The 24,509-nt window shown below is 46.7% G+C and overlaps 1 protein-coding gene across 1 annotated transcript in view; it reads right to left on the reverse strand.

Moving 5' to 3' along the window:
• Positions 1-24,509, reverse strand: part of PIEZO2 (piezo type mechanosensitive ion channel component 2) — a 345,308-nt gene that overhangs the window by 1,800 nt on the left and 318,999 nt on the right. The window contains exons 39-50 of the mRNA XM_067014577.1: positions 22,662-22,844; positions 19,019-19,271; positions 17,931-18,063; positions 16,465-16,612; positions 16,152-16,366; positions 9,840-9,998; positions 7,067-7,214; positions 5,806-5,994; positions 5,418-5,510; positions 4,064-4,236; positions 1,752-1,880; positions 921-1,000 (exon numbers count right to left, since the gene is read on the reverse strand). Coding sequence (XP_066870678.1) covers positions 921-1,000; positions 1,752-1,880; positions 4,064-4,236; positions 5,418-5,510; positions 5,806-5,994; positions 7,067-7,214; positions 9,840-9,998; positions 16,152-16,366; positions 16,465-16,612; positions 17,931-18,063; positions 19,019-19,271; positions 22,662-22,844 — 1,903 coding nt within the window. The remainder of the gene's footprint in view (positions 1-920; positions 1,001-1,751; positions 1,881-4,063; positions 4,237-5,417; positions 5,511-5,805; positions 5,995-7,066; positions 7,215-9,839; positions 9,999-16,151; positions 16,367-16,464; positions 16,613-17,930; positions 18,064-19,018; positions 19,272-22,661; positions 22,845-24,509) is intronic.

Here is a 24,509-nt window from a genome sequence, read left to right on the forward strand (position 1 = left end):
GTTCCAGGATGGGGACACACGGGCACGTCGGCTCTGTGAGAGGAAAAGGAGGAGGGGGCCTGGCCGTGGGGGTCTCTTTCTCTTAAGAGGCCAGTCCTGTTGCTACGTGAGACAGCAGCAAAGTCACAGGGTGAATTGAGACCCATCACCGGAGCATCTTGGCTGACAATTCCAAACAGCTAATTAGACATTTAAAAACCCCAGTAGCTGACTGTTGATGGAACTGATGGATTCTTTCATGTTACCACCATTTACTGAGTGCCTTCCAGGAGGAAGGTGCTCCAGGAGGTGCTAAGGGGTCACCAGGTTGCACGCAGCCTGGTTCATTGGGAAAGGCCATGCACACAAGCACTATTTATGGGCACGTGGCAACCCCTAGCACTGACAAGGTCTTAGCTGGGGGAGACCTCTTCTGGATGGTATGATCCCTGAGGACTTCCCAGAGGAGGTGACTTCGGAGCTGAGTTTTGCTGGCTGAGAACTTTAAGGGATGGAGCCCTACTACTGGTACTCAGTCACCCTAGGGCTGAATCAAATCCATTTCCTGCCATCTTTTTATTGTTCTTATCACGGGGCCTTCAGACTTAACCCTGTATTAGGCAGTTTTCTGCCAAAGATACGGTTGCTAATAGAAACAAGTAAACAGATTCTGATGAATCAGTTAACATGTCACTGAACATGGATTTAAGTCAATCAAGTTCTATATCAATGAACAAAGGAAGATGAAGAACACGCCCCCAGGTGAGTAAATGATCCCTTCTTGCTGGTGGACACAGCCCAGAGCCTTATGCTTCTTGCAAACCATGTCACAGGGGGAAGAAAACTGGAAAGGAGCTTGATAAAGGGTGAAAGGCAAACTGCAGACATTGAATAAAAGAAATATTAAGAAACGTTCTGAAACAATTCCTTTTCATTCTTACCAGATAAAAGTTGCTTTATGGGTTTGGAGTTAGAGTCACTGGGTGCTTTCACGTAGTATGGGTAAATCCTTTCTATGGTCCTGGGCATTAAGAGAAAAAAGAATAATTAAGTTTTAGTTGTTTTACCCATGCAAAATTGTGGTTTTGTTGTTGCTATTTTTGACCTCATTTCAAACAAGGAATAGGAATAGGCTGCGGCTGGTGGGCGTCTGGAATACTTCACCTAGCACTTTTGGACCAATGCCAGTGGGGTTTTTGTTGTTGTTGTTTTTGTTTTGTTTTGCGGTACACGGGCCTCTCACTGCTGTGGCCTCTCCCGTTGCGGAGCACAGGCTCCAGACGCGCAGGCTCAGTGGCCATGGCTCACGGGCCCAGCCGCTCTGCGGCATGTGGGATCTTCCCGGACCGGGGCACGAACCCGTGTCCCCTGCATCGGCAGGCGGATTCCCAACCACTGCGCCACCAGGGAAGCCCAATGGCAATGTTTTTCTCACGCCCATTTGTTAGCCAGCCATTTGGTGCCCCAGGGGCAGGGGTAATAGTAGAAAAGGGTCTCCCAGGGCCTTTCCCTGGTTTTTGGTGATTACGGTCAGATGAGAGCAAGGTGTGCTCCCCAGAGGAGAGGTCAGTCCTCCCCAGACAAGCTGGGCAGAGGGCGCGGGAGAAGAGCAGACGTGCTGTGACCCAGCCCATCAAGGCCTCTAGTACAGGCTCACTTGGGTTATCGAAGAAGGAAGAAACGGCGTTTCTTGCACACACGTATTTGTAGAGGAGATTTGGACCAGATACATGCACCTTCTAACACTGTATTAAAAATGACCATCAACTTACACTGGCGTTTTGGAACTTTCTGTGTTGTTGCCAGCTATCATTTTAGCAATGTGCTCTCGTGTCGTATTTTTAAGAGGAAAAGAAAGCTTATCTGTTGCTATTTCTGCTTTTGCACCCAGACTCATGTTTCTGTGAAGAAAAAAAAAAAAAGAGCTCAACTTCAGTGGTTATTCAGAAGTCTGCAGGAGAGGTTAAAAACTCACTGAACTATTCATCTCACCAAGTTTCACCGGGTCCACAACTGTCAACCTCAACCTGTCCTCCTCACCTTTACAGCCAGCCTCTTAGACATCCAGGGAGGCCTCAGACACCTTTAACACAGATACAGGTGAGGAGGAAGAGTGTGGCGACACAAGAGAAATCCCTGATGATCTTAACAGGGATTCTGAAACGCTTTATGTTAACCCAGCGACGTTAGTCTCCACGGTGACTCAGACAGTCTATGTTTTAAAAAGAACGTTCACAATGAGATATCACCTCACACCTGTCAGAATGGCAAGATGCCCATCATTAAAAGGACAAGAGTTACCAAGTGCTGGTGAGGAGGTGGAGAAAAGGGGACCCTTGTGCACTGTTGGTGGGAATGTAAGTTGCTGCAGCCACTATGGAGAACAGTTTGGAGGTTCCTCAAAAAAATTAAAAAATAGAACTACCATTTAACTCAGCAATCCCACTTCTGGGTATTTTTCCAAAGCAAATGAAAACACTTACTTGAAAAGATATCTGCACTCCCATGTTGACTGCAGCATTATTTACAATAGCCAAGATACAGAAGCAACCTAAGTATCCATTGACAGATAAATGAATAAAGAAGATGTCATACATACACACACACACACACACACACACACACAGAGGAATATTATTCAGTCATAAAAAAAGAATGAAATCTTGCTATTTGTGATAGCCTAATGCCATCAAGTTTCATCCAGGTTAAGTGAAATAAGTCAGAAATACTGGATAATCTCATTTATATGTGGAATCTAAAAATAACACAAAACCTGAACTCATAGATACAGAGAATGAATTGGTGGTTCCCAGAGGTGAGGTGGTGGTGAATGAAATGGGTGAAGGGGGTCAAAGGACACAAATTCCAGTTATAACATGAGTAAATCCTGGGTATGTAATACAGCATGGTGACTGTAGTTAATAATACTGTACTGTATATTTGAAAGTTGCTGAAAGAGTAGATCTTAAAAGTTCTCACAGGGAAAAAATTGGGGGGAACTGTGTGGTGATGGATGCTAACTAGACTTCTTGTGATTATTTTGAAACGTATACAAATATCAAATCATTATGTTGCACCCCTGTAACTAAAATAATGCTACATGTCAATTATATCTCGATCAAAAGCAGAATGTTCAATCAGAAATTGATTTTTAATTTCTTTTGGTGGCTCTTCAAAGGAAGGGCTAGGAAATGCATTTTTGCCAGTACAGAACTCCACACGAGGAGTTTGGGACATTTAAAAGGAGAAAATAAGATTAAAGAAGGAGTTCTTTATATTCTGAGCAGCCTCCTTCAAAATACTTCTTACTACTTCCTTGTGAAGTCAGATTCTAGAAGGCTTTCTTCCTTACCTATCATGATTCTTTCTTAATTCCAACCAAGAAGCTGTTATTGTGGACCGGACAAACCTATCACGGGACTGCCCAGAGTCCTGAGTCACAGCCTGTCATGAAGGAAACTGAGCTAATCAGCCCGGGTATTATGTCCAGGCCCCCCAACGGCCCCCCAGACACGTCGGGCTTTCGGATGCAAGAACGTTTTGTGAGACGTGCTGCGTGGTGGCCGCAGGCTGGCCAGAGGCTCAGGTAAGGTGGGAAGGAATCTCCCTGCTCTCCCAGCTCAGGCTCGGAGGAGAGACGTGCTGGGGCTCTCCAAGTGCTGGAGGCCGGCAAGGGAGAATCAGGGTTCCCAGCGCTGCAAGTCCTTTGTGATTAAGACCAGACCCCCAAGCTCAGGGAAACCTTACACTTCACCCGACTCAGTTTCATGTTACGAGTCATCACCCTCTTTCTTTTCTCTCCACCTTTCTCTCTTGGTCACAGATCTCATTGCCAGCCTCTTTAAAGCTGAAGTTAGTAGAAAAAAAGGAAAACTAAGAAGTTCTTCGTTTTGTCAATGATTCCCAGGCAAATCATTATTTAATAAACAAAAACGTTAGCAGTAGCATCGAATGAATGTTCCCAGGAAGTAATGTGAACCAAGATCCGAATTAATCTGAGGTGTGTATCCTTCTACATCCCCCAACCGCCGCCCCGAGTTCAGGTTGGGGAAGGGGGAATTATGCATGGAAATACAGTAACTACCTCTGCACACTCCATGAAAAAACAACAGAGAAGCTACTATTGGGATCCATGAGCTCGTGTATCATTTTCTGCTTACTGGGAGGGCTGATGGTCCACAAAGAATTTGAGTTTCCTTCCAGTTCTGCTACTGTTATGTCTTCTTTTTCATAATTTTCCAGAAATTGCATAGCACCCTGTGTGCACACAAAACACTTGCATCAATAGATCACATACTTGAGGATGGTAAGAAAGTAGTTACTCTTCCCTTTAACTGACCGTATCCGGGGGAATCTCTTCCTCCGAAAGGCACCTCCCTACAGTGGGTTGCCTGGTGAGTTCTGACACTTAACAGCTCCAGTCACATCACCAAACCCCAGTGGTGATGTTGCCACACCCACAGCCATGGAATCATTCCAATCAAACAGTAAAGAAAAATCAGATGATTTAGTGTCATTTTTTCCCTTCCCACTAAAGAAAGACATTTATCAACTATTGGGGTACGTCCGTCTCATGAGAGAGTCACATTTAATCCACCCAGGACATCCGGGCCCTTCCTCACAGCTGTGTGCTCCTCAGGATTACTTTTGACAGTGTGCTCTTACAGGCCAGTCGTTTTACAAGACAGCACCATCTGTTTGCCTAATCACTTTAAATAAAAAGCATCATCTGTAAAGCCAATTTTAATTATGAAGAATCATGCTACCATCTTATGAAAAGCATGGAATGCAGAGAAAAGGATGATATCCACCGCAATCGCGTCACCAGAACATCATCCCCGTTTTATACAGTAGAGGATGCATATCTTAATTTTTAAAATCATTTAAAAATAATAGTATCTTTTTAAAGTTATGTTTCATTTTGAGAAATTTTCATGCCATGAAATCATCTTTGTAATGATTATCTTACTACAAAGGAAGTTGCTTGAAAAATCTGCTGTAGTTGATTCACTCATTCCCTACTTGTTGAATCCCCAATTGCCTCTGGTTCTTACTAACGGGGAGCTTGCCATCACAAACAGGCACCTGCTTGGAGCTTTTCCATATTTTGAATGATTTCCTTAGGACAGATTCCCTACCAGTTAAAGGGATCAATATCTACCACAATTTTAAAAATTTAAAAAGGATCAACACCTGTTGTGCTTATCATGAAAATACTCTGAATTAGAATTATGTTTATTATCACTTATGTCCGATAATACAGACCTAACATCTTAGATGATCAAAGCGGCCAGTAGCCAGGAACCTGCTGTGTGTAACTCATAACCCCCAGAAAGTCCTGCCCACCGGCTCAGGCCATGGCAAAGTGGTGAATAAGGTGACAACAGCTGGTCGATATGACAGGTGTTCATCGAGACCGACTCCATGCATTTACTTACAGTGTCCTTAGAAAAAGCTTTAATAAATTTATTAAACTTTGGCTGGTCCATAACTTTCAGCTGGCTTTGCTGGGCACTCATTGTGAAAATAGGCTGGAAAACAAAGACACACAGGAGGGTTAATATTCCAAAGCACTTCTCTGCATCCTGGGTTCCAAGAAAAATATTAGGTCGTGTATCACCCACAAGCAGAACAGAACTCTCCCTTCACTGTCTTCTGCACCTTAGCTCACATACCACATATTTGCAGAACAGTCAAAATTCAGACAGGAAATATGTCCGCAAAACCTAAGTAAGTCCACTGGGTGGTTAGCAGGGAAAAGCATGGCTGGGCAAGGCACTGGCAGGGGCTGGGGGAGGGGGAGACCCCGGAGGGAGGCGCGGTTACCTGGTACCCGCCCAGGGTAATTGTGACCGAGACGTCCAGGGGCTGGTTGATGACCCCGGCGACAGATTTGACCAGAGACATGAACAGCAGAGGGAACCACACGATACAGATGAGCAGGACGATGATCATCCCCCCCATCCCGTACTTGACCACTTTCTTCTTCTTCTGCCCCCGGGGCTGCGGGTACCTCTGCAACAGAAGGGCCACGCGCTCAGGCGGGGTCCCCGGGGAGAAGCGGGCGCGGGAAGGGCGGGCGCTCTAACCATGGGGTCCGCCCTGGATTGGGTCCTGAATCTGCTCTGAATCCATCCTGTCCCGACCCGGGAACAAGGTAGAGGCAGTGATGCAGGGCTGCGAGGATCCTGCTACACGGAACATGGGGTCCAGCATGGCCTGAGCGGCTTTCTCCTTAACAGGGCTGTGTGGGTTTAATGGGGGCTGTGACCTGTGGACCAAAGCCTCTGCTGAATAAACCTCTGGTTTTAAGGGATCAGGCGAGATAAGGATATTTTAAATTCCTGAATATTCAAAACCTGTGCCTTTCAATGGGCTCCTCCCCAGCATGGTGGGCGGGAAAACATTTTAACTTCATTCATGACACGTTGTCAGGACCACGCTGTCCAAGCTGGAATCACCTCTGTTTGCTGCATCGAGGGCTCCCCAGCCCCAAGCTCAGGCTGCGGGCGGTGGAGGGCCCAGCTTTGCCATGTGCTGTGGAAACCTTGCTTAGCTGCTGCTTCTCCAGGACCTGTTTCCCTTCAGGGCTACTCAGGAGGCTGGACTACATCCCTTCAATAACAGTAATTCTATCCATATGTCAACCTTAATATCCAACCTAGCAGAATATGCAAATATTTGCACTTCATTTTCCTTTGCACAGGATGTTACATTGTCTGTCCCTCATCAAAGAGTGAATCAGAGGGTAAGCCTGAGTCCCAGCCACCTGACCCCACTTTTCTCCAGCACATCTCATTCCCCCTTGCTCTCAAATGAGCCACTTCAGAATTATTGGGTTGTACAGCAATACACCTTCTTAAAATAACCACAATATACAGCTGCCAGAAGAGGAACAAATCTGGATGCTATTCTCACTAAGGCAACAGCAGGTCCAAGATTCCTAACTCGCGTGGGGTGAAATCAATTTATAGGTCCTAGTAGTTTCTGCTTCATTTATTTGGCCGGAAAACTTGCAGAAGTTCCTTTTAATAATAGCCTGTATCTAAGAGAAACAAATAGGGCTAAGGCATCATCACTGGCTTACTTTTTCCGACTCCCGCCAACACTTGAGGATGAATATGTGAGCGTAGATGTCCTCCACACAGATCCAGCTGGACAGGCTCAGGGTCGTGTCTGTCCACACCCAGTCCATCACGGCTCTCAGCTCCGTTAGAAAAGGGACAAGGCGGAACCTAGCAGAAACCATGTCTTGTTACAGGGACAGTTATGGGCTGGGCCCCCATCACCTGGCCAACCCCGAGGGCTCATGGAGGTCTCGATTGTTTCAGCCCTCACAACTTAGAAAAAATTCTCAAGGTGACCATTATGGTGAAATCCAACTTGGAATACAACTGCTTTTCATTGTAAGTCCAATAAAGGATTTTTGTTTTTTGACAAAAATACCTTTTTGAAAAAGGTATTTTTCATTTTTTTAATTAATTTTTTTTTTTTTTGCCGATGGTCTTAACAAACTGCAATTCCCTTTTCAAATAAGTTTGAAGGGTCTTCAGTTTCTTTCCTTAAAGTCATGGTTTTCATTGTACAAATCTTTCACTTCTTTGGCTACATTTATCTTTGGCTAAATTTAACATACAACTGATTTCTATATGTTGATTTTATATCCTGCAACTTCACTAAATGAAAATGTTGATTAGTTCCAACAGGTTTTGAGTGAGTCTTTAGGATTTTCTCTATATAAAGATCATATGGGGGGAGGGATAAATTAGGAGGTTGGAATTAGCATCTACACACGACTATATATAAAATAGATCATCAACAAGGACTTACTCTATAGCACAGGGAACCATACTCAGTATTTTGTAATAACCTACAAGGTTGTGAGTGTGTGAGTGTGTGTGTGTGTGTGTGTATATACCAGAATCACTTTGCTGTGCAGCAGAAAGTAACACAACATTGTAAATCAACGATACTTCAGTTAAAAAAAAAAAAGGTCATATCATCTGCAAACACAATTTTACTTTTTATTTATTTTTTCAAGTTGCTGATTTTGCTTTTTTTTCTTCTATTTTTGGTGCCTTTCCCTCAGCATTTTTAATTTTTTTATTTTTAAAATTTTACTTTGCATTGGAGTATAGCTGATTAACAGTGTTGTGTGGCAGGGACATATATACACTATCAAATGTAAATTAGATAGCTAGTGGGAAGCTGCCGCATAGCACAGGGAGATCACCTCTGTGCTTTGTGACCACCTAGGGGGTGAGATAGGGAGGGTGGGAGAGAGGTTGATGCAAGAGGGAAGAGATATGGGAACATATGTATATGTATAACTGATTCAGTTTGTTGTAAAGGAAAAACTAACACACTATTGTAAAACAATTATACTCCAATAAAGATGTTAAAAAAAAAAATTTTACTTTGCATTGGAGTATAGCTGATTAACAGTGTTGTGTTAGTTTCAGGTGTACAGCAAAGTGATTCAGTTATACGTATACATGTTATCTATTCTTTTTCAAATTCTTTTCCCATTTAGGTTGTTAAAGAATATTGAGTAGAGTTCCCTGTGCTGTACAGTAGGTTCTTGTTGGTTATCCATTTAAAATATAGCCGTGTGTACATTTCAATCCCAAACTCCCTATCCCTTCCCCACTGGTAACCATAAGTTCATTCTCTAAGTCTGTGAGTCTGTTTCTGTTTTGTAAATAAGTTCATTTTAAACATTTGCTTCTGCTATGAGAATCTGCTGGTCATAGGACTTTGAATTACGGGGGCTTTGCGGTCGAATGAGCTAGGGAAGGTTATATACTCTTGGTCGGGGAAAGATGAGGAGAGGTGAGAAAAGTCATCAGGCGTGGCCACGTCATCGGGGGCACAGCAGGGCCCACGGCTGGGGGACCTACTAGGTGACTGAGGCTACCGAGACCCTGGCTCAGTCCCTTGTATATCAGCTGGAAGTGGGATGGCCTGGGCTCCTCTGGGGTCTGGGTTTGGTCCTTGTTTCTTGACTGACACAGAGCTCCTTCCAGGCTGGGGCTCATCCCAGACCCTCCCAGCAGCTTGGGTTGCCACCCGGATTTCTCCCCTGAGCTCCTCAGCTTTGACGGGGAGCACTGTTCCACCCCCTTGAAGATGTGTCAGGCCCCCTCCCCACACGGGGCAGCATGCGGTGAAACTCTGACATGCGTGGTGGTTCTCAACATCCGAGCACACTCAACACTCCTCCGTGACTGAGTCCCTGGTCCCCACGCCTGGTGCTCCAGGAGCCAGCAATGCCCTAGCAGCCTGACCCTTCACCCTGTGGTATAATCTCCATGGGAACCGGGAGGGGATGCTCACACCGAAACCCTCACACAGAAGAACCAGCACATCTGTGTGAGTGGTGATAACTTCCTACCAGGAACAGGCAAGTCGCGTGGCATTCAGGTTGACATTAGGTGACATTAGTGGAACCAATGCCCCTCCCATGGATGGCTTGTTACACAAGCAAAATTCCAGAGGCATTTTGGAACCCTCCAGATTCCAAATATTCTGTTGCATTGTGTCCAGAATATATTAGGATCATGGACCCCAATTTTTCATCCTGAAATATTATCAGTGTAATTATACATGATACAGAAATGGAAAATGAACCCACGCGGCTGACTTTAGAGCAGCATCCTGGCCAGGTGGGTGGAACCGCACACAAAAAGGTGTTTCAAGGGCCACACACGCTCTCCTGTCAAACACGGTAGGAGCCCTGCAGGGACCCACATGCTGAGGTGACCAGCTTCTTCTCCACTCCTTCCCAGGGAGGGGACACAATGCCGTCCCGCGGCCAGCCCCGCTCTGTGAGTGGCTGTGACAGCACAGAGCGTACTCACCCTTGAAACAAGAAGAGATTGACGTAGTTGTAGCTCTTGGTGAGGAAGTTTCCGAGGACACGCGTCGGGTAGCCGCAGCGGATCTGGTAGGCGGACAACCCGAAATACACGCATTTCACGAAGTACCAAAGCTGGGCGACCAGGTTCTGGCTGAATTTCCTGAGATGTGAAAACACAGAAAAGTGGAGGGATGGAATACTCTTCTGGAACAAAAGGACACCAGTTTAGCATTTTTTTAAAAAAGCCTAATTGCCCATCTGGCACTTAAAGACAATTCAGTAAATTCTCCCCACACAGTGGATCTCTTCAAAAGGCAAGAGGTGGGGTCAGAAAATCTAATGATTAAAAAAAATTGCTCTGAATGTGCCCCCAATTTATTAGAGCATTATTCAGTTGTTTCAGCCATAATTAAAATAAATTACTGTTAAGTGAATTTACTAATAAACATTTTCTCAGGCCTTGGATGGTGCTGCTATCATGGTCCAAATTAAAGCTCAACAAAGAAAAAACCAAAATGTGCTTTTTACTTGACAGGATGCACAATTTGGAAGATGTAGGAGAAAGAATTCTGAGAAATGAACCCCCATCTCTCTTTTTTTTTTTTTTTTGCTATACATACATAAGACAGGTCAGGGATTAATACGTTTTTGACACCTGGATTTTGGTTGCAGCTCTGTTTGCTATGGAGTTTGTTCCTCAAGCCATCATTTTTCTAAACATCAATGTCTTTATATGAAAAGTTTCCCTCGCTCTAAAATTCCATGACTCTCTGATCTACTAACTTGCCTTTTTCTAATGACATCCTCAGAGCTAGGGGTGGTAGCCCCTTCTCCTGGTGGACAGGTAATGAAGAGACCTGTAGTGTTGAACAGTTCATGAATGCTAGCCTAAGTCTGAGCAAAAACTTAGTGGAACTAAATTTCACACTAGAAAAAAAATTAGAACACATTTTCAAAGAATGATGACCTATAGGGTCATTTTTAACTTTGGATAAATGCAGCATTCTGTGAGTCTTAAACATGATTAGTACAAATTTTTAAAAATTAATCAGACTTTCAACTCAGTAAGATGAGTATAATCTTCCCTGTGTTTAAAATTAAGAGCGATACTTTTAAGTTTTTTAGACAAAGCAGTGCATTACTCTTTATGTTGTATCCTGTATTTGCCTTTTCAATTTTGTTATCAGAAGAAAACATGTACTATTTTTTCATTGAAAACAGCTATTCTTAGTTGACAAGATCTAAGAACAAGCCAGGAGCATGTGGGCCTATGTGTCTGGGGGCCTAGAGGCCTCCACGTGGATGTCGGCAGCTAAAGATCTCAGAAATGTTTCTTATGAGTGTCTCTGCTGTGGAGAAACCCAGCCTCAGTATTTCAGGACCTAATGAATTCCTTTAACTGCGTTTGACCATGGTGGGCGCTTGGCAAGTTACCAGTAAGATATCAGATACTTTACGGAGAGCCCCCATCAACTATCCAGTTCTTCATCTTTCTAGGAGCTGTCCATATTGGTAGAACTTTAGGAAATAACTTTTTAAAATCTCTCCAGGAAAATGCCCTTTGATTTTACAGATACTTGATATAAAAACTACATGGGAAAGAATTCTTCTATATTTACCAAAATTATAATCAAAGATTTAAAACTGTGTTGCCTTCTATTTAATTTATAAAAGGTCCAACCCCTGTTTTACCTACTAAAAATAATTCCCTTTCTATGATGTTAAAGTGGGTCAACTTGGAATAAGTACTAGTTAACCTATAGATCCTGAAGCAATCACGTTAACCGTAATTAGGGACACTGAGGTTGTCCTGTACTGGGAAGCGTTTGTCTGTGGCGTCTCTACATGGTTTATTCCCGGAGGCTGGAGTCACGCCCTCCCCGTCTCCCTCAGCACCTACCGTGCAGATCTGTGTAGACTGTAGGGAACCCCTGGATATTTGTGGGCTAAATGATGTGATGCACACAGAAAAAGCCATTTATCAGATAAATTATTCAAGATATCCGAGCTTCCTTGTCCTCAATGTTATGACCGGTAGCCCTAATTTTCTTCTGTAGAGCTTAGAAGACTCCTAATCTATTTCTCCCCTTATGCTTTCCTTGTTTGGAAAGGATTTAGACAATATGACTATTAATCAATGGTTTCTCGTTAAACAATGAACGAAATTTTCAGTAACAATATTTGAAGGAGGAAAAATGAATTTTGGAGGTTAAAGAGTAGCAGCACAGTTTGAAATGTCAAGAAATTATGTTGTCACTGACATGCCTGCAGTGATGCCAGAGGCTCACCAATCCTAATATATCTTGAATTAAAGATCCAAAACCAAAGACAGGATAGTCTGTTGCACTAGGGATGGCCATTAGGTGAGACCCAAAGGTGAGATCCCAGGAGAAGAAAGGACCTGTGTGGCCATAGTTTGGTGACTCACAGTGTTGGGAGCCTGGGAGCCCCGTGTGTCAAAGGCCAACGGGTCCTTGCTTTATGCACGTGGGTGTCACAGCCCTTTTCTCCTGGTCTGCTGCCCTGGACCTAAGAGGCGCTCGATAAACATGAAATTGAATTGAATATGCACGATTTGTAAGACACCCCAGAGAAGCTCTCATTCATTTGGTCCTTATAGCAGATGTTTCTTATAGCCACGTTTGGTTGGCAGGTGTTGTCGCTATGCTGTTGACCTCCTCAAAAGCCTGGCAGGACAGCGCGGTCGCCAGAAGAATGCCCCCAGCCCCCACCCAAAGATGTGCACGTCCTAGTCCCCAGAACCTGGGAACGTGTGACCTCCCGTGGCAAAGAGGACTTGACAGACATGCTAAGGTTGGGGACCTGGAGAGGAGGGAGCATCCGGGGCTGTGAGTCCTTAGCGGGAGAGAGCTTTGCTCAGCCATGGGTAGAGGGAGACGCAGCAGGGGAACAGATGCTGGGTTTGAAGATGGAGGAGAGGAGACCACAGGTGCAGAGCATGGGCATCTCTAGAAGCTGGAAGAGGGCGGGAGGCGGATGCTCCCCTGGAGCCTCCAGAAAGAACAACAGCCCTGCCCACACACATGAATCAGTCCGGTGAGACCTGGGTCTGCCCCCTGACCTGCAGAACTGCAAGACGACACACCTGCATTGCTTTAAACTCTAACTTTGTAGTGATTTGTTACGGCAGCAACAGGACACCAATACAAGCAGGAATAACCAAACCATCTGCCGATTTGACCTCAAAGGACTAAAATGCTAAAAGGAGTCTCGGTGGCTTCACCGTTGCAGTATTTCTGGAAGCTCTGGTCTCTGCTGCACCCCCTGTCAGGACATGGCAAAGATCTAGGCTCTAGGGCTCTGCAACTCTCTCTTGGGACTGGCTGGAATAATCAAATCCTCTTCACACTGCAGAGTGAAATAGTAGGTTGTGTTACTTAAAAAAAAAAAAAAATCTTCCTGGAAGCAGGTACGGGATGCTTCCCATGGGGGTAGGAGTGCGATATACAGTAGATGCAGTATACAGTAGGTATAGTATACAGTAGGTGCAGTGTATGGTAGGTGTAGTATATGGTAGGTGCAGTATACGGTAGGTATAGTATATAGCAGGTGTAGTGTACACTAGGTGTAGTATATAGTAGGTGCATTATACAGTGGGTGTAGTATACAGTAGGTGTAGCACATACATGGTAGGTGCTGTATACAGTAGGTGTAGTGTACAGTAGGCGTAGTATATGGTAGGTGCACTATACAGTAGGTGCAGTATACAGTGGGTGCAGTATATGGTAGGTATATATACAGTAGCTGCAGTATACGGTAGGTGTAGCACACAGTAGAGCCAAGATCCCTGGGATTGGGGGTTGGTCCCTCCAGTAATTGGCTGAGTGACTCTGGGGAGGTCACACTTCCATATGGGCTCACCTGTCTTCATCTGGAAAATTAGACAGTAGGTCTAGAAAGCTTTTTAAGGTCTTTTCTTCTCTGAAATTAAGAATTTCAATGAGAGCTGCTGGAGAATGCCTCCTTGATGCTTTTAAATATCAGACAAATTACCAAAATTCACCATCCAGCTATCCTGGGTGTTAAATTTGGCTTATTTCTCTGCTTTGAGAGACAGCTATAATTAAATATTTACAGAGAAAAATTGTACTTATTCTATTTTAAAGACTAACAAATAAGGGACTTCCCTGGTGGCGCAGTGGTTAAGAATCCACCTGCCAATGCCGGGGACACGGGTTCTAGCCCTGGTCTGGGGAGATCCCACAAGCCACAGAGCAACTAATCCCGTGTGCCACAACTACAGAGCCCACGTGCCACAACTACTGAAGCCCATACACCTAGAGCCCGTGCTCCGCAACAAGAGAAGCCACCACAATGAGAAGCCCGCGCACCGCAATGAACAGTAGCCCCCACTTGCTGCAACTAGAAAAGGCCTGCGCGTAGCAATGAAGACCCCAAACAGCCAAAAATAAATTTTTTTAAAAAACTCTTTAAAAAAGATTCACAATGTTCTCATGACCAAATTCTAATATTTTTACAAACGGCTTGCCCTATTCTGAATTATCTTTATCATGTGAGCTACATTTACTCCCCTAGCTTGCGGTGTGGAATGGGAGGCTTACGGAGCTATTGGGTATCTTCTGAGTAACAACCCTTTAGTTCTACTTTAGACTCAGGAAAGATTATCCTAATTCCAATCTTCCTTTTAAAATATTTTCATTGCCACCATTTATTATCACAAAGCAATGATTCCCTAGACTGAGGTCAAAAAGTCACCCTGAACGTTCAGGTGGGGGCAGGCGTCAGTCTAGCCACTGGTAGAAGAAACGTGGTTTCCTCATGGAGAATTACATTTGAGTCAGTTTCTGAACAACATTAGGAAAATCCATTTTCATTACTTGCTACTCCAAAAATGGTGCTCACCAGCTTGACCGACAGGTTATTCCTAAGGCTTGGCTGTGAATGACTCATGAGGTCTGATAAAGAGATCAAACTGGTGGTACATATGAAGACCTTTTCATGACATGTTCTTCAAAAGGACACTCCTCTCATGTTATATGGACAGTTCCCTGCTCCCCTTCTGCAGAGCCTTTGCTTTCATTGTCTACCAGAGCCGATACCAGGCACACCTCCTTTTACCGCGCTTCACAGATACTGTGATTTTTACAAATGGAAAGTTTGTGGCCACCCTTCGTCCAGCAAGTCTGTCAGCACCATTTTTCCAACAGCACTTGCTCCCTTCATGTCTCTGTGTCACAATTAGGTAATTCTTGCAATAGTTCAGGCATTTTCTGTACGATCATATTTGTTGTGGTGACCTGTGATCAGTGATCTTTGATGTTACTACTATAACTCACTGAAGGCTCAGGTAACAGATAGCATTTTTTAGCAATAAAGTATTTTTAGCTTAAGGTATAAACATTGTGTTTTTAATACATACTGCTATTGCACACTTAATAGACTACAGTCTGGTGTAAACATAACTTTTATAGGCACCGGGAAAGCAGAAAATTCCTGCCACCCGATTTGTTGCGGTGGTCAGAACCGAACCCGCCGTATCCCCAAGATGTGCCCGCATTTCCTGTTGACAGGGGTCTCGCTGGTTTTCCTTTCCTGGACTGACTCATTCACCTGCTCGTGCGTGAAGCACCAACTTGGCCCCAGCACTGTTCTGGGTGGAGGCGTGCCCTCTGGTCTGAGATCTGACCTTGGGGAGGGGAGCCCTGCCAGGGGAGGGGAGAGGCTGTCAGCAGGCACCGAGGAGGGTCAGCATGGCCAGAGCTGGGGGCTCAAGGGACAGAGGGAAAGACGGCCTCCAGCCCCCTCCTGGGACAGCACCAGCCCTTCCCTACCCAAGTCCTCGGCCTCCAAGGCATCTTCACAGCAATAGTTGTATTAACTGCAGCAGCAGCGGCACAGGGGCTGCTGTGTTGACCCCTCAGAAGGACCCAGTGAGGCAGACCCCGCGTCTCCTGCACCCCCTTTCTCTACCAGCTGAACAGACTCCGTTCTTTTCATCCACTTCTCGTGTGACGCAGTTTTGCATCCTCTCATCCCCTTACACTCCTAACACCGCACTCCAGTCCGTCTCCCGATCTGCTCAGGTCACAGCACGAGGACCCCGGGTGTGTGCGGACCGCTCAGCCTGTCCTCTCCCTATCTGAGAGCCGTAGGTCTCACAATGCGTATAAAACGCAGTGATAGTATTTCTGAGGAATCAGCTCGCACCTTGGCTTCACACTGAGTTTCATATTGATCAAACCCCCTAACTCTCCCTTCTCCTACGGGCTGATCCTTATGAAAACGTCTGCGTGAAAGTGGCCCCCACGGCTCTAGCTTCCGAAGGCCTTACCTCTCGGTCACACCAGGCAAGATGAAGAACATCCAGAAGTGAATTCCAAACACCAGGATGACCTGGAAGATGACCTTCCCCAGGACCGTCTTCCTGAGGTACAGTGCCCGGTCCACCACCATGGTCCCGAACTGAATGAGGACCATCACGAGGAAGGGCCCCGGGACCTGGTCCTCCGACAGCGAGGAGGTGATGTCGGCCGCGGCTGAATGTTTCTGGGAGGGGGGGGGGAGACCACAGGTTCAGGCCCGGCGGCACCCACAGGACAGCAGCGCTGATCCCTGGTGCGCGGCGGCCTTGGTCCCCGACCTACCCCAAAGGCCCAGAAGCCGAAGACGATGATGACGAAGTCGACGGTGTCTGCCAGGAACATGAGCACGTACACGTCGGTCACGGCGCTGTAGTCGGGGTGGATGAGGTCGTAGAAGAACCGTCTGATGGGCGCGTAGAGCTGCAGGGTCCTGCCGGATAGACACCCGGAGAGGGGGATGCAGGAGCCACTGGATACAGTGATCAGATCATTCCATCCTCTGCTCCCCTCCTCCAACCAGCTCTCACCCCCTGCCCCCGACCTCAGGACAGTCTGCTGGGGGAAGGGGGGCTCCTGCCCCAACAGAGACTGTGCGCTAGTTCATGGCCGACGGGACCACAGACCTCGTCTCTCCTTGAAGCATAATGGAGCGGTAGCCCCGGAAATGAGGGGCCGGTTTATCCCCCGATTCAATTACTCTCCACCTGTGAGGCCCTGATCCCGCTACGCAGCCCTCTGTGCTTCTGTAAAAGGCCTGATGAGTAATGAGGTGGGAGGCCTGGGCCGCGGTGAGAGCAAACAGGGCCCCCGTGGTCCTGCCTGAGACCCGGGCAACGCCGCGCAGCGCCTGCTCCTCCTGTTTCCGACCCTGTGTGTCCCCCGGGTCCCGGGCAGCGCCCTGGGCTTTGGAGCTCACCTCGCTCCATCCTTCACAACCCTGTGCCCTGGCCCTGGCTTGTCTGCACAGCCCGTGTCCCCCTATCTTCACGGTGCTCTGGGTTCCGCCTTCAATTCAAGGCCACGTTCAGGTGAGCAGCGCCCCCGGTCTCAGAGCCCAGACTCAGGGCCAGCCCCGTTGCACCTCCCGTTTCCACTCCCGTCTGCTGCCTGTCACCGGTGGGAGGGGCCTGTGAACTCGGCTGGTGAACTCGGGCTGCGTGACAGACAAACCACTTCCCGCGTGCACCTCGGTTTCCCTCTATGGGGTAAGTGTATCTCTAAGAACCTTCCAGCTTTGACTTCATTCCCTCTCTGTCTGGTTGGACTCCTTCATATGCCTGGAAATACACACGGTGAGCCCGTGTTCAAATAGAAAAAGTGTGCTTAGAAATGCAGGGGATGTAAAAATAAATCATCCTTATTGGAAAGTGATTTTTTTTTTTTTTTTTTTTTTTTTTGTGGTACGCGGGCCTCTCACTGTTGTGGCCTCTCCCATTGCAGAGCACAGGCTCTGGACGCGCAGGCTCAGCGGCCATGGCTCACGGGCCCAGCCGCTCCGCAGCATGTGGGATCTTCCCGGACCGGGGCACGAACCCGTGTCCCCTGCATCGGCAGGCGGATTCTCAACCACTGCGCCACCAGGGAAGCCCCGGAAAGTGATTTTTAAAAGCAGTATCACAATGGGCTATTTCTTTCTGCCTGAAGCAGATGATGTCTGTGGTGGGAGAAGTCACTTCACTCGTCACCTCTGGCTGATGTGGAGTAAGTGACACCAGCTCCCCAGCCCCAAGGCGTTCTCACGCACTCACTTCTTTATGGTAAACGCTTTTGCTTTGATTAAGTGTTCTTGAAGCTTCTCCACATAAAATTCCCGTCTGCTTTTTTGCTTGATGCTCACAACACCGCTTCCTTTTTGGCTGCTGTTTCGGGTGCTTGTGCTGCCTGAAAAATAAAAAGAAACCGAGGTGCACCGTGAGTTGCAGGTTTGTCGACGTAAATATTGCAGAAGCCCCGCCGCCCCCAGGACAGAGGATGGTTTGAAGCTGTTTAGAAGGTGAGACACACAGATGCCCGTAAGAACAGAGGCGGAGAACTTGGAATCTGCAGCCTCAACTCTGCTTCCATAGCCAAAGGCATCCGTGGGTTTTCACACCCACTGCTGGCTCTTTCCTGGGCTGCTGTGGGACCTCTGTCCCAGGAGGAAGTAGACCGGAGAACAGTTTTTATCATGCTCAGTGGGGTCCCAGGTTTCTGTTGCAGGTTTTCTAGATTGGGTCCAGGACCCATGCCTTTTTCAGGTCCAAATTTCTCTAACTGTAAAACAAATATGAGACGACCTGCCAGTGTCTGCCTGAAAAATGTCTTCTGCTGATGAATACAGAGTGTCTGGAAGGCTTCAGATAGGAGCACGATCAACACGAAAGCCCAACTGCAACGCATATGTACTTTCCTATTACTGGCTGTTGAGTAAGAAATTAATAACTAGCTTAGGAAGTAACTAAGATGGTTTGGCTAAAAGTTCCCATTGATTAAATCTAAATGCACGTATTTTCAAAATAAATCGTGATTTATACTCAGCAGAATCTCTGGATATGATTTATAACTACCCTGTATCCAACACCCACTAGGTATGAGGCGGCGTGCTGGCCTCTTTTCTCCACGACCTGAAATCCTCATCCTGGGGACGACTCAGACAGACACCCTGGACAGTGATGTGATCGCCCCGGGCCACACACACAGCTCAGCCCAGACTCGGAGCTCTGTCTGTCTGGTTGCAAAGGACATTCTTTTCACATCACAATATCTGTGTCCTCGACAGCGGCCAACAAACTCCCCTGCCCCGGACCCACTGGAACCAGGGAAATGGTTCAGCCTGGGGACACCATGTGACAGATACCTCTCTTGGACCTATTGGAGGAAAAGCTGGAGCTCTGGGACGTCTGGGAGCCGCTGCTGGAGCGCTTCCTCCTGATGGCGGCCGGCTGCTCGGGGAAGGTCACGTGCACCGACTCCACGGACGCGGCCAGGTTGATGGACTTCAGGGAGTCGGAGGAGCCCCTCCTACCGTGGCCGAGGGACAGCGCGTCATCCGAGCCCACCTCGTCAGAGCCGCTGTCTGCGATGTCATCTTCGTCCCACAGGCCGTGGCACTGAGAAGGCAGGGAAGGGACAGTTCAGCCCGCCGTTCCGGGGAGGGGGCTGGGATTCTGCCCTGTGACAGCCCGGCCACCAGAGCGTCCCTCAGGATAAACGCAAAACACGGCGACTGTAGCTGGCAACACTGTTGTACAGTGGAAACTGGCTAGGAGAGTGCAACTTAAATGCCGTCACCAAACAAAGACAGAGAGGCAGGTGAGGAGGTGTTGGATGCACTAATTAACCAGAGGGAGAGAACCTCTGCCCCATGTATACGTTTATCAAATCACTACATGTACACCTTGAATACCGTACAATTTCATTTGTCAATTATACGTCAATAAAACTGAAATTTAAAAAAAGATTAGAAACCCAAAGCAGTGCAAAGGATTCTAAGAAAGCGTATCATCTATCATTTTCCGACGGTCCCAGCAGAGTGGAGGCGGTGGGTGTAGACCATAGCATTGGGCTCTTCAGTGGAGATGGAGACAGATGACGCGGTGGAAGTCAAACCAGAATCGCGCAGCTGGTTCCCCGAGCGGAAGTGCTTTCCAGCACTCATTGCTGACAGCGCGCACCTGCAGTACCGAGCTGAAGTGACCATGGGTGAACTGATCCCTGCCCTGTGCTCACCAAATATCTGTACTGGAATTACAGTGCTGCCCCTCCCCCAGCCTGCACCACAAGACCTGAATCCTGGGATCACCACAGCTGACCCAGGAACAGACCTGCAAATACTCTACTCCAACAATGCTGGCCCACGTGTGAGAGTCTGTGATGCGTCCTGCAGAGCCTGGTTTTTGCTTCAAGGAAGTGGGATAAAGGGGGCCGGTAAGGACAGGAGGGAGGATTGCAGAAGAGAGGGCTGAGGAAGCAGGACTTTCCGGGAATGAGATGCTACGTGGACCACAAGTCACCCTGGTGTGGACCTTGGACGAAGCTGCCCAGTGAGCTGTCCGCCCCCTGAGCACCCTGGCTGCCAGGCTAGCATTTATCCCCAGAACCCCGTCCAGTCCTCCCTCTGACTCTGTAGAGAATAAGAGCTCCAGGCCCACTTGCCAAACCAACTCAGAGAACGATCCATTCATCCAAAGACAATCACCTAATTTACAGATTATTCTTAAATATTTATGTCTAGATATATTATTTCTTTTTTTTTTTTTTTTTTTGTGGTACGCGGGCCTCTCACTGTTGTGGCCTCTCCCGTTGCAGAGCACAGGCTCTGGACGGACGCGCAGGCTCAGCGGCCATGGCTCACGGGCCCAGCCGCTCCGCGGCATGTGGGATCTTCCCGGACCGGGGCACAAACCCGTGTCCCCTGCATCGGCAGGCGGATTCTCAACCACTGCGCCACCAGGGAAGCCCTAGATACATTATTTCTTAAACACATTAAATGAATGTATTCTTATAACAGACATTTTAGATGCTCATAATGGGATTTTTCAGTTCATACTGATTTCTTTCAAATCATTTTAAAAGTGGCTTTGTCTTTTGCCAACATTTTATTAACATATTTGGATTCTTTCACTGCTTTCTTAGTAGCATATTTATTTAGGTTTGTTAATTCTTCCAATTATTTATAAAATTATAGTGATTCATATAAATAGGATAATTTTAACCACTTTTGAAATTTGCACATAGTTTTAAATTGTTTGGATTTCAAAGCAGCATTGTTAAAAGGCTTATTTTTTCAAAAGCTGTAGGATAGTTTTGTCTTTTTATGAAAGGATTTATCATTACAAAAAGCATTTTTCATACCATTAGCCAAAATTTCAGCATAACAGTACCTCAAATATATTCACTGTATATAAGACTTTTTCAAAGAAGAAATCAAAGTAAGTGTAGCAATATGAAACACCAAAATTTCATTTATTGTGTGCTTTAAATATAAAATCATAGCTGTTAAACCATTTGAATGTTGATGAAAAATAAAAATATCTAAAGTTTTATAATTTTCTTAAAATGACATGCAAAAGGATTCAAAATTTGCAACAGAAATTGGAAGCGGCCAAAATTATACTAAATGCTGAAATTTAAAACTTTAATTTCTAGAACTAAAAAAATAAGGTTAAACATCTATTAATATGTTCGTCAAGAATTTGTATATTGGCTACATTCAGATAATTAACATATTCATCAGAAGAACTGGAAAAATTAAGCAAATTTTATTTTGGCTAACGGTTGCCTTTGGATAAATACATTTGCAAACTCACCACACCCCAGTGACTCAGGTAAGCCACCCCCTGCCAAGTGAAGGGTTAGGGACTTGCAGTTTGCAAGGTGACAGAAGGCAGAGTAAAGGTCTTGGTCATGGTACACACAGATGAAAGCCTGTTTGAAACAGCCCACTGAATAGGACAGAAGTTGAACATACTGTTACATGTATGTGTGCATGTATGTGTGTGTATGCATTAACTGACGCCAAGCTTGTTCTCAAAAGGAACTAATAGGGCTTCCCTGGTGGCGCAGTGGTTGAGACTCCGCCTGCCGATGCAGGGGACACGGGTTCGTGCCCCGGTCCGGGAAGATCCCACATGCCGCGGAGCGGCTGGGCCCGTGAGCCATGGCCGCTGAGCCTGCGCGTCCGGAGCCTGGGAGAGGCCACAACAGTGAGAGGCCCGCGCAGGGGAAAAAAAAAAAAAAAAAAACCTAATAAAGATACTACTTGATAAAATGAATTTCAAATACGTTATATGAGACAAGGTTAAAATAATAAGAGAGGAAAGTAGGACTGTGACCATAGGCACATCAATACCTAATTTTTAGAGCTGAGTGGCATATTACAAGTTTAGCTTATAATTCACAGTGTGTGAGAAGAAAAAGCCCTACGGATGCTCAACGGGATGACAGAAATTACGGATCCCGAGAAGGTCACGCTGTAGACAGGTCTTCCCAGAGCAACGAGGGAATGGCTCTCTCAGGCTGTGCTCTCTGGGGGCACAGCCCTGGGCTTCCCGGGCCCATCACGTAGGTGGTCTCTCCCTAAAGCCAGTGGTTTCATGACAAGAAACTACAAGAAAAGCAATGCTACTAGAAGGGGGTGGGCTGAGGTCAGGATGGAGAGGAGACCCCAAACTGCAGCTCCCTGATGATCTGCTGTGGGTCAGGAGGTAGAACTCAGGTATAACTCCGTGGATCATAAGAACTGCTCACCATTCGGGCGTTGGGTTAATTAAGCTGTGTTCAACGCAGGGTAGAAACAGGGGAACATTTCCCCTTGATTTATTACAAACTCCATTACTGAGCACACAGTGCTGGAGAAAATGAATGAAATGAACACAACTGTCTGTTAACAGGGAAAAAAAGAGCACACACACAGACCCCACCCCATGGACCCTCGGCCCCATGAGATCCCAATGTTCGGGTTCTCGGGGAATCTTTCAGGGGCTGTGAACGGGCAGTACCTTCAGGATGGACCGGTGGAAGAAGAGGGCCAGCAGCTGGATGAGGTCGTAGAGAACGTAGCCCTCCTTCTTCTCCACCCCGATGATATTGGGGGGGTGGTAAGGCTTGTCTTTGTTCAATTCCACGTTCTTGTTCCAGGGAAAGAACCCAAACTGGAAGAAGTACTTGACCACAATTGCCACCTGCACACAGACGATAGAAATTTTTTTAAAATGAGTCCTTTTAAGAATAGTTCTATAGGAGAAACAGTGATACAAAAAAGTAAGGGAAAAAAGTCGGTTTTGTTGCTGGGAATGCACACACCATGTGGAATAACACATTCTCATTCTCAGACTCTGACTTTAGGACAAGCGCAGAATCTCACCTCCAGGGCCTTCGACTACGGGTACATCAGGGCCATTTAAGTTACTCCTGACTTGGCTTAAATGACTTCTGCTACTATTGAGAAATTGGCTAACTTCTACTGATTCAATTAGATATTTACATAAGTATTCAGCTATTAACTATGGTAATTAGAACAACAAGAACAGGAAGATCTTTATACTTTACGTATTGCTTTAATTTGTAATCTTTAGGAGCAAACCACACAGGCTCGCTGTACACGATACTGGTTTATTCTCATCTCTCTCTTTTCACCATTTTATTGCTCATTGGAAGTCCTCAAGAAGAAATAAAAGTGAATGAAACAAAAATTTGCCAATTGTGCTGGTAACTAGCTCACGGTGCAAACGTGGAGATGTCTGCAGACATGGACACTGAAACATCATCCAACGTCTGCGTCATCAGGGGTTAATTCATTACACATAATCCATCAATAAAAATAGTTTTACAAGCCCTCCATTGACCTAGAGTCCCCCTTCAGCCCTACTCCTCTCACGCTTCTTCCCGAAGTCGAGCCTCTGTGAAGAGCAGCCCTGCGTTCCTTACCCTGGTGCTTGCACCCAACACGCTGGGTACCCACACAGAAGCCAGAGCCCATCCACACACCCCCTTGCACCCCACCCAGTGTCCCTTCCTGAACCTGCTCCTCTGCCCCCCTCCTCTCAGCCCCCCTGCGGTGACATCAGTCCGGACACTGATATTTCTCACCCCGGCTGTTTTCCAAGCCTCCACTTTCACTCTGTATAAAAACGTGCTAAAACACACACTTGACAGAGTCGTGTCCCGTTCAACTCCTTCAATCCAAGGGGCTGAGGGTGCACCCTGTGGACAGGTATCCCTGGGCACCTCTGCTGCCTGCCACCTCCAGCCTCCTTGCAGCCCCATCATGGCCCGTCCATCCTGCGCTCGCCGGCCGTCTTACGCCTTCGTTTCTTCGGAAGGACTGGACTCACTCTGCTTTCGTCCTTTGCCGAACTTCTCTCCTCCTTCCCACATCCCCCCTTGTGCTGATGAGTCCCCCCACCCCGGCTACACGAGGCCACGCACCCGCCGCGCTCTGCACCGGCGCCCACCCGTGCAGTGTGGTTTTGAGCTGTAGGCAATTCTCCGTTTACACTCACCAGTTTGCCACAGGAATCTGCGACCATTTTTTAAAACTTTCTATTGTTTCCTCTTGCCCAGCATAGCCCCCAGCTGTGGCCCAAAGTCTGGGTTATGGAGGGAATTAACATCAACAACGCCTCAGCGTGACAGAGAAAATGGAGAGCCCCACTTTGAACCGGGAAGATCTCATTTCAAGACGAAAGCTGTGCATCAGCAGCTCTTTCTCCCTTCTCCACATTCCTAGAACCTGCCCTTACCTCATGCCAGGGTAAGAAGCTCCTCCTGCAGAGGCGCTGGGGAGAATCCCCAGGCCCCAAACAGGGAGTCACTTATGCCCCGATCACCAAGTCATGTAATGGAAG

This window comes from Kogia breviceps, chromosome 15 (genome assembly GCF_026419965.1).
Source record: "Kogia breviceps isolate mKogBre1 chromosome 15, mKogBre1 haplotype 1, whole genome shotgun sequence".
Lineage (NCBI taxonomy): Eukaryota > Metazoa > Chordata > Mammalia > Artiodactyla > Physeteridae > Kogia > Kogia breviceps.